This window comes from Phodopus roborovskii, unplaced genomic scaffold (assembly GCF_943737965.1).
Source record: "Phodopus roborovskii unplaced genomic scaffold, PHOROB, whole genome shotgun sequence".
NCBI lineage: Eukaryota > Metazoa > Chordata > Mammalia > Rodentia > Cricetidae > Phodopus > Phodopus roborovskii.
The window spans coordinates 16,142,689-16,154,892 of NW_026126413.1; the positions used below are offsets into that span (position 1 = coordinate 16,142,689).

Below are 12,204 nucleotides of genomic sequence, written 5' to 3' on the forward strand. Positions count from 1 at the left end.
TAGCAATAGAAACCTAACCAAGATACTGTTTTACCCTTGGTCTCTTTTGCTGTTCCCTTTCTCATCACAGAGTTAGTGGCATCCCATAACCAGACCAAGGGTTTGGAGGATACTTAACATAAACAGACGTGGCTCGGAAGTAGGGAAACAACCCTCAGTTTCTGAGGCAGCTTCTCAGTGAGCTCAAACAACAACACATGGGTTTACCAATGTAATGTACTATACATCTCTCCAGCACTACAAGCAAGTATCACTGTGCCTGGCTTTTTATATAGGTTCCAAGGATTGAATTCAAAGTTCTCATGCTCATGAGGCAAGCCTTTTACAACTGAACTGTGGTTCCTTAGCTTCTAAAATTTAATTTTAATACTGTGGTGTTTCATGGTTTTTATTGAAAGTTGATGAAGTCTCCATTTTTAAGACAAAAGCTTTTTAGGAAATACCATCTTGTTTTCTAGGATGATTGCAGAGTTGTCTTGGCAAAACAAGAAATTACAAGATTATTAGAAACACTGCAGAAACAGCAGCAACAGTTTACAGAGGTTGCAGATCACATTCAGTTGGATGCCAGTATCCCAGTCACTTTTACAAAGGTATTGCGCTTGTTTTTACCTCTGCTTTCTACAAATTGTAAGTAACATGAAATGTAAATCAAATTAAGGAGGACACTGGGAAACTCATAAGTTGCAAAATTTCAATAAATACTTTAATCAGTGGGAAATAGAAACAAGTAAGACTAAATCTGTGATCTTATTTTTCACAGCTTAAGTGGAATTGTACCCATGACATTTAGTAATTTTTATATTTTTAATACTCTATTATCAGCTAACCAGCTAATACTCAAATTTCTTAGATTTTTTTTTTCCAAAGTAAAAACAATTTTGAGACACTACCTCATAGCAGGTAGTCTTGAATTTTCTGTGTTGCTGTGTAGCCTGAGACACCTTTCTCTACCTCCCAATTGCTGGTATCCTGGGTATGCATCACAGTGCCTGGTATCTAATCCCATTCTTAATTGTTTTTGTTTTGAGACTACAAAGGCAGTCCATATATGGTGGAAATGTTTGTTTGTTTTTATAATGGGTTCTGTTTGAAGTCTATTTTGTTTCCTATTTTTAGGAACGATTAAAAATTAATTTTGTTATATAATTATGCAAAACTGTTTACATAGTTGAAGGTCAGATCTGCAGTGCAGAGTTCAGTAAAGACTTCTGCCCCTGTCCCCCTAACTCTCTTCACCATACAAAACCATCTGGAATTTTTTAGTTTTATTTATCAAAACTAGAGAAAAATGTTTGTTTTATGCTTTTGCCACTTTTAAAGGTGGAATGCCTTGTTTTTTTATTCAAGTGTACATCCTAAAGATCACTCCATAACAATGTATATGACTGTTTTTATCTTTTCAGAAAGTTCTAATTATGTTCAATGTATGTAATATAAGACTTCCCATCTTACCTATTTATGTTTGGTGTGAGTGTGTGCAGAAGCCAGAGGAAGATGTTGGGTGCTTTGCTTTTATGATTCTTTGCTTTGTTCCCTTTAGACAGGGCTCTCTCGCTGAACCTGGAGCTAGACTGAAGGACAGTTAGCCACAGTGACCCTCCATCTCTGTCTTCCACACTCTGGTTTTTATGTGGGTGCTAGGGACTAGAATCAGTTCCTCATGCAAGCACTCTTATCTGTTACACTGAGCCATTGCCCTAGTCCTGACCTTTCCTCTCTTAAGAGGACAATTTAGTGCTGTTAAGTATATTCACTTGTAAAGCAGAGCGAGAGAGCCTTTTTATCTTACACACATACACCTGAAACACGTACTTTATCCTTGCTAACCACCATTTTCCCATCTTTGCTGTGAACTTGAATAGCTTATATAGCTTATCTAACTGGAACAATTGTAATATTTCTTTCTTTCTTTTTTTTTTGTGGTGGGCTTTTTTCAAGCTTAGCATCTTGAAAGTTCATGTTCTAGTATGTAAATGATTGCATTTCTTTTAAGAGTAAGGAATGTTTCTCTGTATTTACACATCATATTTACTTTATCTGGTCATCTGTTCATGGACACTAGTATTGCTCCCATCTATTGTTTATTAAGTGCTGTTGTGTTCATGGTTGTACAGATCTTTCCTTACTCTTAAATTTTAAAATTTGCTATTTATCTATCTATCTATCTATCTATCTATCTATCTATCTATCTATCTATCTATCTATCCATCTATCTATTATTTATTTATTTTTTGGGGGGCAGGGTTTCTCTGTATAATAGTCCTAGCTGCCCTGAAACTAGCTCTGTAGACCAGACTGGCCTCAAACAGAGATCCACCTGCTTCTGCTCCCAGTGGAGCAGACATGCACCATCACCACCTGGCAATTTAAAGTTTGTTTTAATTTTAATTAAAAAAAATATGTGTGTATGGGTGTTCTCCCTGCATGCCTGTGCCCCACATGTGTGAAATACTCATGGATTCCATAATGCAGCGTTGGAGTTACAGGACGGTTGTGAGCTGCCATATGTGTGCTGTAAATTGAACCCAGGTCCTTTGGAGGAGTGGCCAGTTCTCTTAACATCTGAGCCATCTCTCCAGTTACTGTATAGCTATCTCTGCAAGCCTCTATTTTCAGTTCTTGTGGTGATATATCCAGAAATAAAATTAGTGGATCGTGTAGTAAGGTTTTTTCAAAATTTCTATTAAAAATTTTAATTTTGTTTCGTTGTGAGAAAGGTTTGTATGTAGCCTGTGCTGGCCTCAAACTCACTACATAGCTAAGGATGACACTGAACTAAATGATGATACTCATGATTCAATATTCAGTGCTGGGATTATAGGCACACCTAGCTATAGGCAAACCTACCACACCAAGTTTATGTAGTGCTGCTTGTGGAACCCACAGCTTTGTGCATGCTAAGCAAGCTATATCCCTAGCCTTATTTTTATGTTATCAAGAATTTTCATGCTATTTTACATACGGTTAACATATCATAATCTTAGTGATACTGCACAAAATTTATTATTCCCACATTGTGGATAGTGGCTATCTTAATCTGTATGAGGTTTTATCTTAACTGTGGTGTTGTTTTTCTTTTTTTCCTTTTGGTTAACAGTATGTTTCTTTTTGTATGTTTTCTGACTGTTTGCCTTGAGTTTTTCTATAAGATTTTGGTTTACTTTTGTTGTTTAAGAGTTCTTTATGTATCCTGGGTATTTATTAGTCTCCTGTCAGATTTTTTAAAATTTCTAGATATTTTACTCCATTTGATAATTTTTTTTAACTTTGATTATGGCCTATTATGCAGAAAGGTTTTACATTTGATATAAATTTACTTACCCATTCTTGCCTTTGTGTGTGTATGTGTGTGTGTGTGTGTGTGTGTGTGTCTGTGTGTTTGTGTCTGTGTGTGTGTGTTTTTCTGAGACCAGGTTTCTCTGTGTAGCTCTGGCTGTCCTAAAATTCTCTTTGTATACCAGGCTGGCCTTGAACTCACAGATATCTGCCTGCCTCTGCCTCCCGAGTGCTGAGATCAAGGGTGTATGCCACCATTGCCAGCCTGTTTCTCTTTTGTTGCTTGTGCTTTGGTATCATATCTGGGTAGTCATTGTATTCTTCTAGCTTTATAGTGAGGAGTGCTTTCCATTTAATTAATTTTGAGTTAATTTTTGTGTGTGGTGTAAAGTAAGTGTACCTCTTCATTCTTTCTCACACCAATCCCCAGTTTTTTCATCACAGGTTTGGAGACCATCTTTTCTTGTTGAGTCAGCTTTTGAACCCTTGGTGCAGATCATCTGGCTGTATATGTGGTGGTTTATATTTGGGCACTTTACTCAGTTGGATTGTTTGGCTTTGTGTCAGTCCACATGTTTTTTATTTCTGTAGCTTTGTAAAATATTAGTCCTCTCTCTCTGTTTTCTTCAAAATTGTTTGAGCTGTGTTCCTTGAGGCCTATAAGATTTTTTTTCTTCCCCAGAAAAGTTGTCTTTTTATTTTCTAATCTTTATGTTCACATATATTATACAGATACTCTAGCACTGAAGAGTACTTTCACTCCATGTCAATGGAGTTTGGGTAGAACCTACACTATTTCCTTAACAGTATTAATTTTCAGATCTGTAAACATGGAATGCCTAAGATGTCTTTGTCTAATTTAGATTTATTTATTTTATGTATATGAATATTCTATCTAAATGTATGCCTTTATGCCAGAAGAGGGCATCAGATCCCACTAAGCCCTTCCTTTGCTTAAGTTTTATTTATTTTTATGTTTTGTAGTTTTCAATGTACAGGTCTTTGAAGCCTTTAGCTAAGTTTGTTATTAAGTGTTTTATTGCTCTTGATACTGCAATATAAATGTGATTGCTTTCTTAGATTCCATTTTCAATTATTCATTATTGATATATAAAAATAGAACTTGTCTTCCTGTTGATCTTAATTTATTTATTCTAACAGATTTATTTTGGGAGGGGTCTTCAGGGTTTCCTACATCAATATCATGCCATTTATAAAGATAATTTCACATTTTTTTTTATTTGGATGTTTTTTTATGTCTTTTCTTCTTAGTTGTTCTAGTTAAGATTTCTAATCCAGTAGTATATTGAATACTCCCATAATAGCATGTTAAGTAGAAATGGCTAAAAGGGAGATTTATCTTTTTCTTACCTTAGAGGTGTTAGTTGTGGGATTTTCATGTGTATGGTTTCTATTCCTGTTTTGTTAGTTTTTTTTTTCCTTAGTGTAAAGGCATATAGATTTTCTCAAGTACTGTGTTGGTGGAGACCATCTCTTGGTTCTTGTCTTCATTTGTTGATGGGGTATATTAAATTGATGTTGAAATGTCTTCCAGGCACAAACCCATTTGCTCATGGTATATAATCATTTTAATTAGTTGTTGAATGCAGTTTATTAGTATTTTATAATTCTCTAGTTTATGTATTGTTATGTTTGGTAAGGAAAGAACAGTGATGGACACCAAGGAAGATCACATTAGTTTCTAAAAAATATTAATATTTAGAAAGAAAATAAGATTCTAAAAAGAGCATTAATAGCCAGAAAAATTTTGTATCTTAAAAGTCAAGAAAATAGTATTCTATGGGCTGGAGAGGTGGCTCTGTTCTTCCAGAGGACCCAGGTTCAATTCCCATCACCCACATGGCAGCTCATGCCTTTTTGTAACTATAGTTCCAGGGCTTCTGACACCCTCACACAGACATGCATGCAGGCACAATACCAATGAAAATAAAATAAAAGTCAATTATATATTTAAAAAAAGGGTTAAAAAATAGTACTCTAAAAAGGGAGCAAAACAATAATTTCTAACAGTATATAGCACTTAAATGTCAGGAAGTATTGTACAAATTTTTACATAAATTTAAAACAGTCTAGTAAATGTTTCCTTTTTAGTCCTATCTTTATAACTGAGAAAAGATAGACAGGTCTTGCACTAGGAATGTATATACATATGTTCACTTCAATTCTTTGTAAACATCAAAAAGTCAGAAATTATCTAAAATCTGTCAGATTGGTTAAGTTGTAGTTCAGAGTATAAACTGTCAAAATCATTTAGTATATATTAAAGTGAAAGCTTCCCATAACATATGGCAAGTAAAAAATAATAGCTGTATTATCTGTATATTGTTTTTCAAAAGCATACTTGGAGAGTTGGGATATATTGTTTTTTGTTGCAGGATGTAGCCCTGAGTTTATTTCCTAGCACTAGAAAAATAAACAAAATAAATAAAAGGAAATGAAAAGTCCATTTGTTTTGTTTCTTATCCAATGTGGAATATATCTAGAAAAATATAGACCAGTATTATATTACTAAGAGACATTTCTGGAAGTTTAACTGTGGTCTTTATTTTTAATTTTCCCTTCTTGAAGTTTTAAATTTCTGTGTGATATTTACATGTTCATGTGTTTGCATAGCCATGTGTATGCATATACCTGGAGGCTGGAGTTTAGTGTCAAGTGCCTTAACATTGGGGACAAGGTCTATTACTCAGCATGGTTAAAAACAAAAAGCATAAATATTGTCATATTCTGACTTCAGTTTTTTTCAAAACCACAGGACAACAGAGTCCATATTGGACCCAAAATGGAAATCCGAGTAGTTACATTAGGATTAGATGGTGCTGGAAAAACTACTATTTTATTCAAGTTAAAACAAGATGAGTTCATGCAGCCCATTCCAACAATTGGTAAGTTTGAATACTGATAGCCAGCTGGCTGTAGCTAGCTGAATTCTGTGAGTGTATGTTGTTATGCAGGTTCCCCTTTCTGACTCTAAGACAAAAAGTGAGAGGGTGGTGGGGGCTGGTGTGTGCATGGTGACACAGCAGAGAGGGCTGGGTGCTGATGGGAGAGTCAGGTGGAATGGAAGCTCACAGGGTCGGGAAGGAGGAGGTGACAGTAGTGCCCAGCTGGCAGGCATGTGGACGCCCAGGTCCTGAGGACCCTGGTGAAACTGTAGAGCTCTTGCAGCTGTTAAAGGTAGACATTCCCTGAAGGACTAGGAATATAGTTGGCTTGGCTTCAGTAGTTATTGCTGTAAACAGACAATTGCTAATTCAAAATATAAACAGGTTGCTTTGATGTGTCATTCATTGTTAAATATAAATACAAAAGTAATGTTTTGACAAAACAGGTTTTAATGTGGAAACCGTGGAATACAAAAATCTAAAATTTACCATTTGGGATGTGGGTGGAAAGCACAAATTAAGACCATTGTGGAAACATTATTACCTCAATACACAAGGTAAGAGTCAAGATTAACATTATTTTTTTCAATTTAAAAAAATTCTTAAGATGAGTTTTTAGTCCTCTGATTTAACTAGCAAAACTGTTATTTAAAAGAATAATGGTGGAATCTGAGTAGGGAAGGATAGTGGAGGGAATGATGTAAATATTTTATTTAAATTTAAAAAGTAATGGTAAAACTTGGATAAGTAAATTAGTTGACTCATGAAAGGCCATTATTATAAAATAAAAAAACATACTTATATCCTGCTGGTTGTTATTAAGTTGAAATGTCTTATCAGTATTATTATGGATACGATTGATGACAATAAGGTAACATGAAGTTGAATTTGTGGCATATATGTGTACTGTGAAGTTAACGTTTAGCCTATTATATTTGCTCAGCAGCAGAACGCCCTGATTTACAGTCAGTGGATCCCAGAGGAACCATCATAGCTTTCTCTTGACCAAACCATATATATCCCAAGAATTCCATCTCGCCTGTACCATACCTGTCTCCATTCCACTTTTGTGTCCCCTCCCATGAAGCATACTCATATACCTATTTAGTGTGTCATCCATCCTTTTCCCATTTAAATGTTAAGACTTTTTTACCCAGGAAATTTGGTTATTATGGTTACTATGAGCCATAATTTTGAAGGAGAGGAATACTTTATAGAAATAATCATAGTGTTACTTTATTTTTTCAAGATTATATTTTTTTTCTCTAAAGCTTTTTTTTTTTTTTTAAGTTTTTGAGACATAGTCTCACTATGTTGTAGCCTTACCTGGCCTGGAGCTTGCTGTGTAGACGAGCCTGGCTTCAAACTCATAAAGATCCTTCTGCCTCTGCCTCCAGAGTATACCCAGCAGTTTTTTTTTTTTTTTTTTGTTTTTGTTTTTGCATACAAAGTAATGAGTTTCATTGTGGCATTTTCATATGTATATGTCATACTGTCCTTCTTCCTCATAGTGGTCCTCCACCACCAAAATAGTCCTCCCCTTCAGCTTTTGTAAGACTTTTTGTGAAGGAAGGAGCTTTCAAAGAACAGGGAGCCTCCCTTGAGCACATTAGAGAGGAGAGCTGCTTGTGTTTGATAGTTAGTTTTATAAATCCTATCAGAGTAGGATAAAATAAACTACTTAAGATTATATCATTAATTATTAAGTCCTGCTATTAGATAGGCAACCTTTAAATGAAGATAGAGATGGTAAACAAAATCTAGCTAAAATAATGTATTATTTGGGTAATTTACTGAAATTTACTTGAATATTTTGTGTGTTTTGGCAGCTGTTGTATTTGTTGTTGATAGCAGTCATAGAGACAGAATTAGTGAGGCACACAGTGAGCTTGCAAAGTTGTTAACGGAAAAAGAGCTCCGAGATGCGTTGCTCCTGATTTTTGCTAACAAACAGGTAATGGATTTTTTTTTTATTTATTACTTGGTAGCTTTGTATATTCCATGTCCTAAGTAAAATGAGAAAATTTCAAAGAGTCAACTCAATAGCTACCTATGAAATTTTTTCTATAGATAATATTACCTTGGGTACCCTAGAGTACACATAAACACACAAATCAAATAATTGATGCAGACAATGCAATCTTGTATATGGATATGAACATATTATATTCTAATAAAGATAAACTTCAACAAGGAGACACAGCTATTCTAAATAAAGTGGTATCTTAAAGGATCAAAGCGTATTTAGGGATGTAGACCAGGAGGGACAAGGGTTTGTCTTGTCCTACATAGAAATCTCAAAGCTAGCATGAGCTGCATAGCAAGACCCTGTCTCAAAAAGATAAAAGGCGTTTTAAAGATTGCAATTAAAATTGTGGTAGGATGATTTTATAGCTGTCTTTGGGCCTGTAGGTAAAGGAAATAATATTAACAGGAAGAGAAATTATATGTATTTTTAAGTGGCATCAAACTACCATGTGAGATTCAGGTAGAGGATGAAGAAAACCTAGATTAATAGATCTAGTCATGTTGTAAAGGCCTTCAAGGGCTAGAATGAAAAAGTTAAGATTTTATGCAGAAGAAAAAATATCAAACTTTTTGGACATGTTAGTACATGACAACATCATACCAAAATGTTAAGACTTATTTTGGGGGTAGGGAAAAAACAAAACAAAAGCAATCCAAAACACAGTCAGGTATAAACACAGGGTATGTAATTAATAATACTTTGAATTAGAGGAATAGAAGGAGACGGGAGGTGAGAAGACTTCTGTAAGATAGAATTAGAATAGTGGTTGGGTACAGAAGGTGAAAATTAAGGTGGGAGAAGCTAGATTCTTAGCTCTTGAGCCTGAGCTTCACAGGAGGGAGGGTTAGAATGCTTTCTTTTTTTTTTTTTTTTTTCTTTTTGTGACATTTGTGTAATTTTGGAGCCTGTCCTGGAACTTGCTTTCTAGACCAGGCTGGCCTTGAACTCACAAAGATCCACCTGCCTTTGCCTCCTGAGTGCTGGGATTAAAGGCGTGTGCCACCAACACCCCGTGTGGCTAATGTCTTACGCTGACCTAGGTAATATCTTTCAGATTGGAGGCAAAACTGTGATAGATTTCATTATATTATCATAATATACATAATTCCAGTTAAAACTTTATTTTTTAATTAATCTCAGAATAATTACTGAAAGTAAGTATAGGTTTTATTTAGGATTCAATTTGAAGTTATTAGCTGTGGGGTGGTGGTAGCACAAGCCTTTAATCTCAACACTCAGCCAGAGGCAGATGGATCTCTAGGCCAGCCTGGTCTAACAAAGAGGTTCCAAGACAGCCAAGGCTACACAGAGAAACTGTTTTGAAAAACAAACAAACAAAAAAATTTATCAACATATTTCTATATATAGTAAGAGAAAAATGATCCCTTATATTTTCTGTCCTTTAGGATGTTGCTGGAGCACTATCAGTAGAAGAAATCACTGAGCTTCTCAGTCTCCATAAACTATGCTGTGGTAGGAGCTGGTATATTCAGGGTTGTGATGCTCGAAGTGGTATGGGGCTCTACGAAGGGTTGGACTGGCTGTCCCGGCAACTTGTGGCTGCTGGAGTGTTGGATGTTGCTTAATTCTAATGCAGCAGTTGTTTCAAGCTTATGGTTAAAAGTTATTCTGCATGTAATGTATCCTAAGAAATTTTACATCTCAGATTTGATAGTTAATATAAGATGTGTATATAAGAATCCTGAACTGAGTACTAACTAAGTATGCTATTGCTTTTTAAAATTCTGTGCCAGTTTTAAATGGCCATATTACATTGGTTAAATAGAAATTTCTTGGATATAGACTTTTAAAAGGTACATTAGGTACTGGAGATTTTCAGTTTAGGGAGGATTAGTCATAGAGAATGACTAAGAGAAGGTTCTTTATTTCAGTGAAACCAAACCAATCCAAACCAAACCGCCATTGGAGTGCCTAACAGAACCTAGGGAAGTGCAGCTTCTTTACTCTGCCTTTTTACTCAGTTTTGGCAGCAGGCATGGCAGTTGTGTACTGGGATTGAAGTTGCACTGAGGGAAATAGGAGTGCTTTACTTTCATATTTGGTATAACAGTATCATTAATGCTGGGGAGTATAAACTAGAGAAAAATCAGTGTTTTCTACAGTTTTATTAGAACTCTCTCCTAAAGCATTTTGCACAACACACAGTGAGGATAAGTGGACCTGAATATTAGAGCAGTTCTAAACCAAGAACAATAAAACTGTGAAAGTTGTTTGATCCTCACTAACAAGAACCATTTCCAGGATTGGGCCTAGGTTTATTTCCTAGGTCAGGGTCCTAAATTGGTCCTTTAGTTGTTCAAGCATTTACTTAGGCTAAGTAATAGTGCATCCTTTGTTGGTAAAGTGTCCTAAGTCACTTTTATATGAACACAAGCGACCTAACTAGAAAACTACCTACACCTTAGGGAAAGTTACTCAAACAGTAGGGAATGCTAATTTCTTTTTCTTTAATATAATTCCCAAACTAAGTGCATTCACATGACAATAAAAAGGATCAAGGCTCTTAAGGACAAGGTCTCAGTTAAGAGGAAGAATATGTCTATAGGAAAAGAAACATTTACAAAAGTTTACATTTATTATGGCTGTGTTGTGAATAAAAGTTAAATCCTGAGTTCTTTATGGTTTTTTATTTGTAACGGATACTCTTATTATGGAAGCATGATTTCTTGAATTTAAATAGCTAGATTTCTTGTTCTTCATGTTCTTCTTTAGGATGAAGTTGATTTTTAAATTGTAGTGCAGTTGTTACAAGGACAGTCATGTCTGACACTGGGATGTAATTTTTAGATGGCATTGTTCTGGTTCAGTTTTTTCAAATGTACTTCTTTTTTTTAAACCTTTTAGAAAAAAGCATTAGGAAAAGCCCATCACATATTATGGGCAATATGTAAATAAAAATATTTTGTCCTTGGTTTTTCAAGAAAGTAACTGGTCATGCTGTTACAAGTAGTTTGTGTACATACGTAATACTTTGTAATTAAATTATTTAATATTTGACTGATTTTAGTAACTGTGAAAAATAAAAATGTTGCATTGCTTGTGAGCCCTTGAACTATTTTCTGTACTAGGTAACTGAAATATGTGTTGACACTAAGACATGTACTTGATTTTCTTGTAAATTATGAAGTATATTATTTCACTAATTTTGCTAAACTTTGTAATTCACATCCTTAAAATATAACCAAATATAATTTTAAAATTGTGCTTAAATATGACTGTAATATAGATATACTGTAGTGTTTATGTGTGGTTCTTTTTCTCGGGTGGGCTCCTATTTACCATGCATACTTATCCTTTGACTAGTCATTTGTTAAGATTGTACTCTTTGGGAAGTGTCTGGTTTTAAGAACCAGCATATGTTTTAATTATAGTACATTAGGATTTGCCTTTTATCTAGTTATTACTGTATGAATTATATACAGCAGGTATGTCATGTGTATAGCCCTGGTCTGTAACTCAGGAATGATTTATAGCCAGCAGAAGTCATTACTTGCACTTACATATATGATCAGTATAGAAAGCAATAAAATGTTTAACCTATAAGGAGTTTTGTTATTACAAAAACTGCTTAATTGTGTTTGCTAGGGTTATGCTAGTAAATAACTTAGGAAGTCCATTATTGCTGGGTGGTGGTGGCATATGGCTTTTTAAATCACAGTGCTCAGGAGGTAGAGGTAGGCAGATCTCTGTGAGGGCAGCCTGGTTGTACAGAGTTCCAGGATAGCCAGAGCTGTTACAGAAAAACCATCTCACGTCTCCTCCTGCCCCCACCCCAAAGAAGTCCATTATTATTACTAGAATTGGTTGTCATTAGCAGTTAGTAGTGGCAAAGGGGGGTGGAGAATAATATCAATAAAGACTTTAAAGTGACTGCACTGTTAAAATTGATTTGTTTTCAGGCATTACGTAGTCTAGGCCTTACGTTAATACCCTGCTTCCACCTGCACACTTTCTCTATTAATAATCTCT

The 12,204-nt window shown here is 35.0% G+C and overlaps 1 protein-coding gene across 1 annotated transcript in view; it reads left to right on the forward strand.

The window, feature by feature from the left end:
- The window catches only part of Trim23 (tripartite motif containing 23), a 28,403-nt gene extending 16,625 nt beyond the window's left edge, over window positions 1-11,778 (forward strand). Inside the window, exons 7-11 of the mRNA XM_051182884.1 lie at window positions 459-593; window positions 6,056-6,185; window positions 6,632-6,742; window positions 8,015-8,139; window positions 9,621-11,778. Of these exons, the coding sequence (XP_051038841.1) occupies window positions 459-593; window positions 6,056-6,185; window positions 6,632-6,742; window positions 8,015-8,139; window positions 9,621-9,800 (681 nt within the window). The 3' untranslated portion in view covers window positions 9,801-11,778. The remainder of the gene's footprint in view (window positions 1-458; window positions 594-6,055; window positions 6,186-6,631; window positions 6,743-8,014; window positions 8,140-9,620) is intronic.
- The last annotated feature ends 426 nt before the right edge of the window (window positions 11,779-12,204 follow it).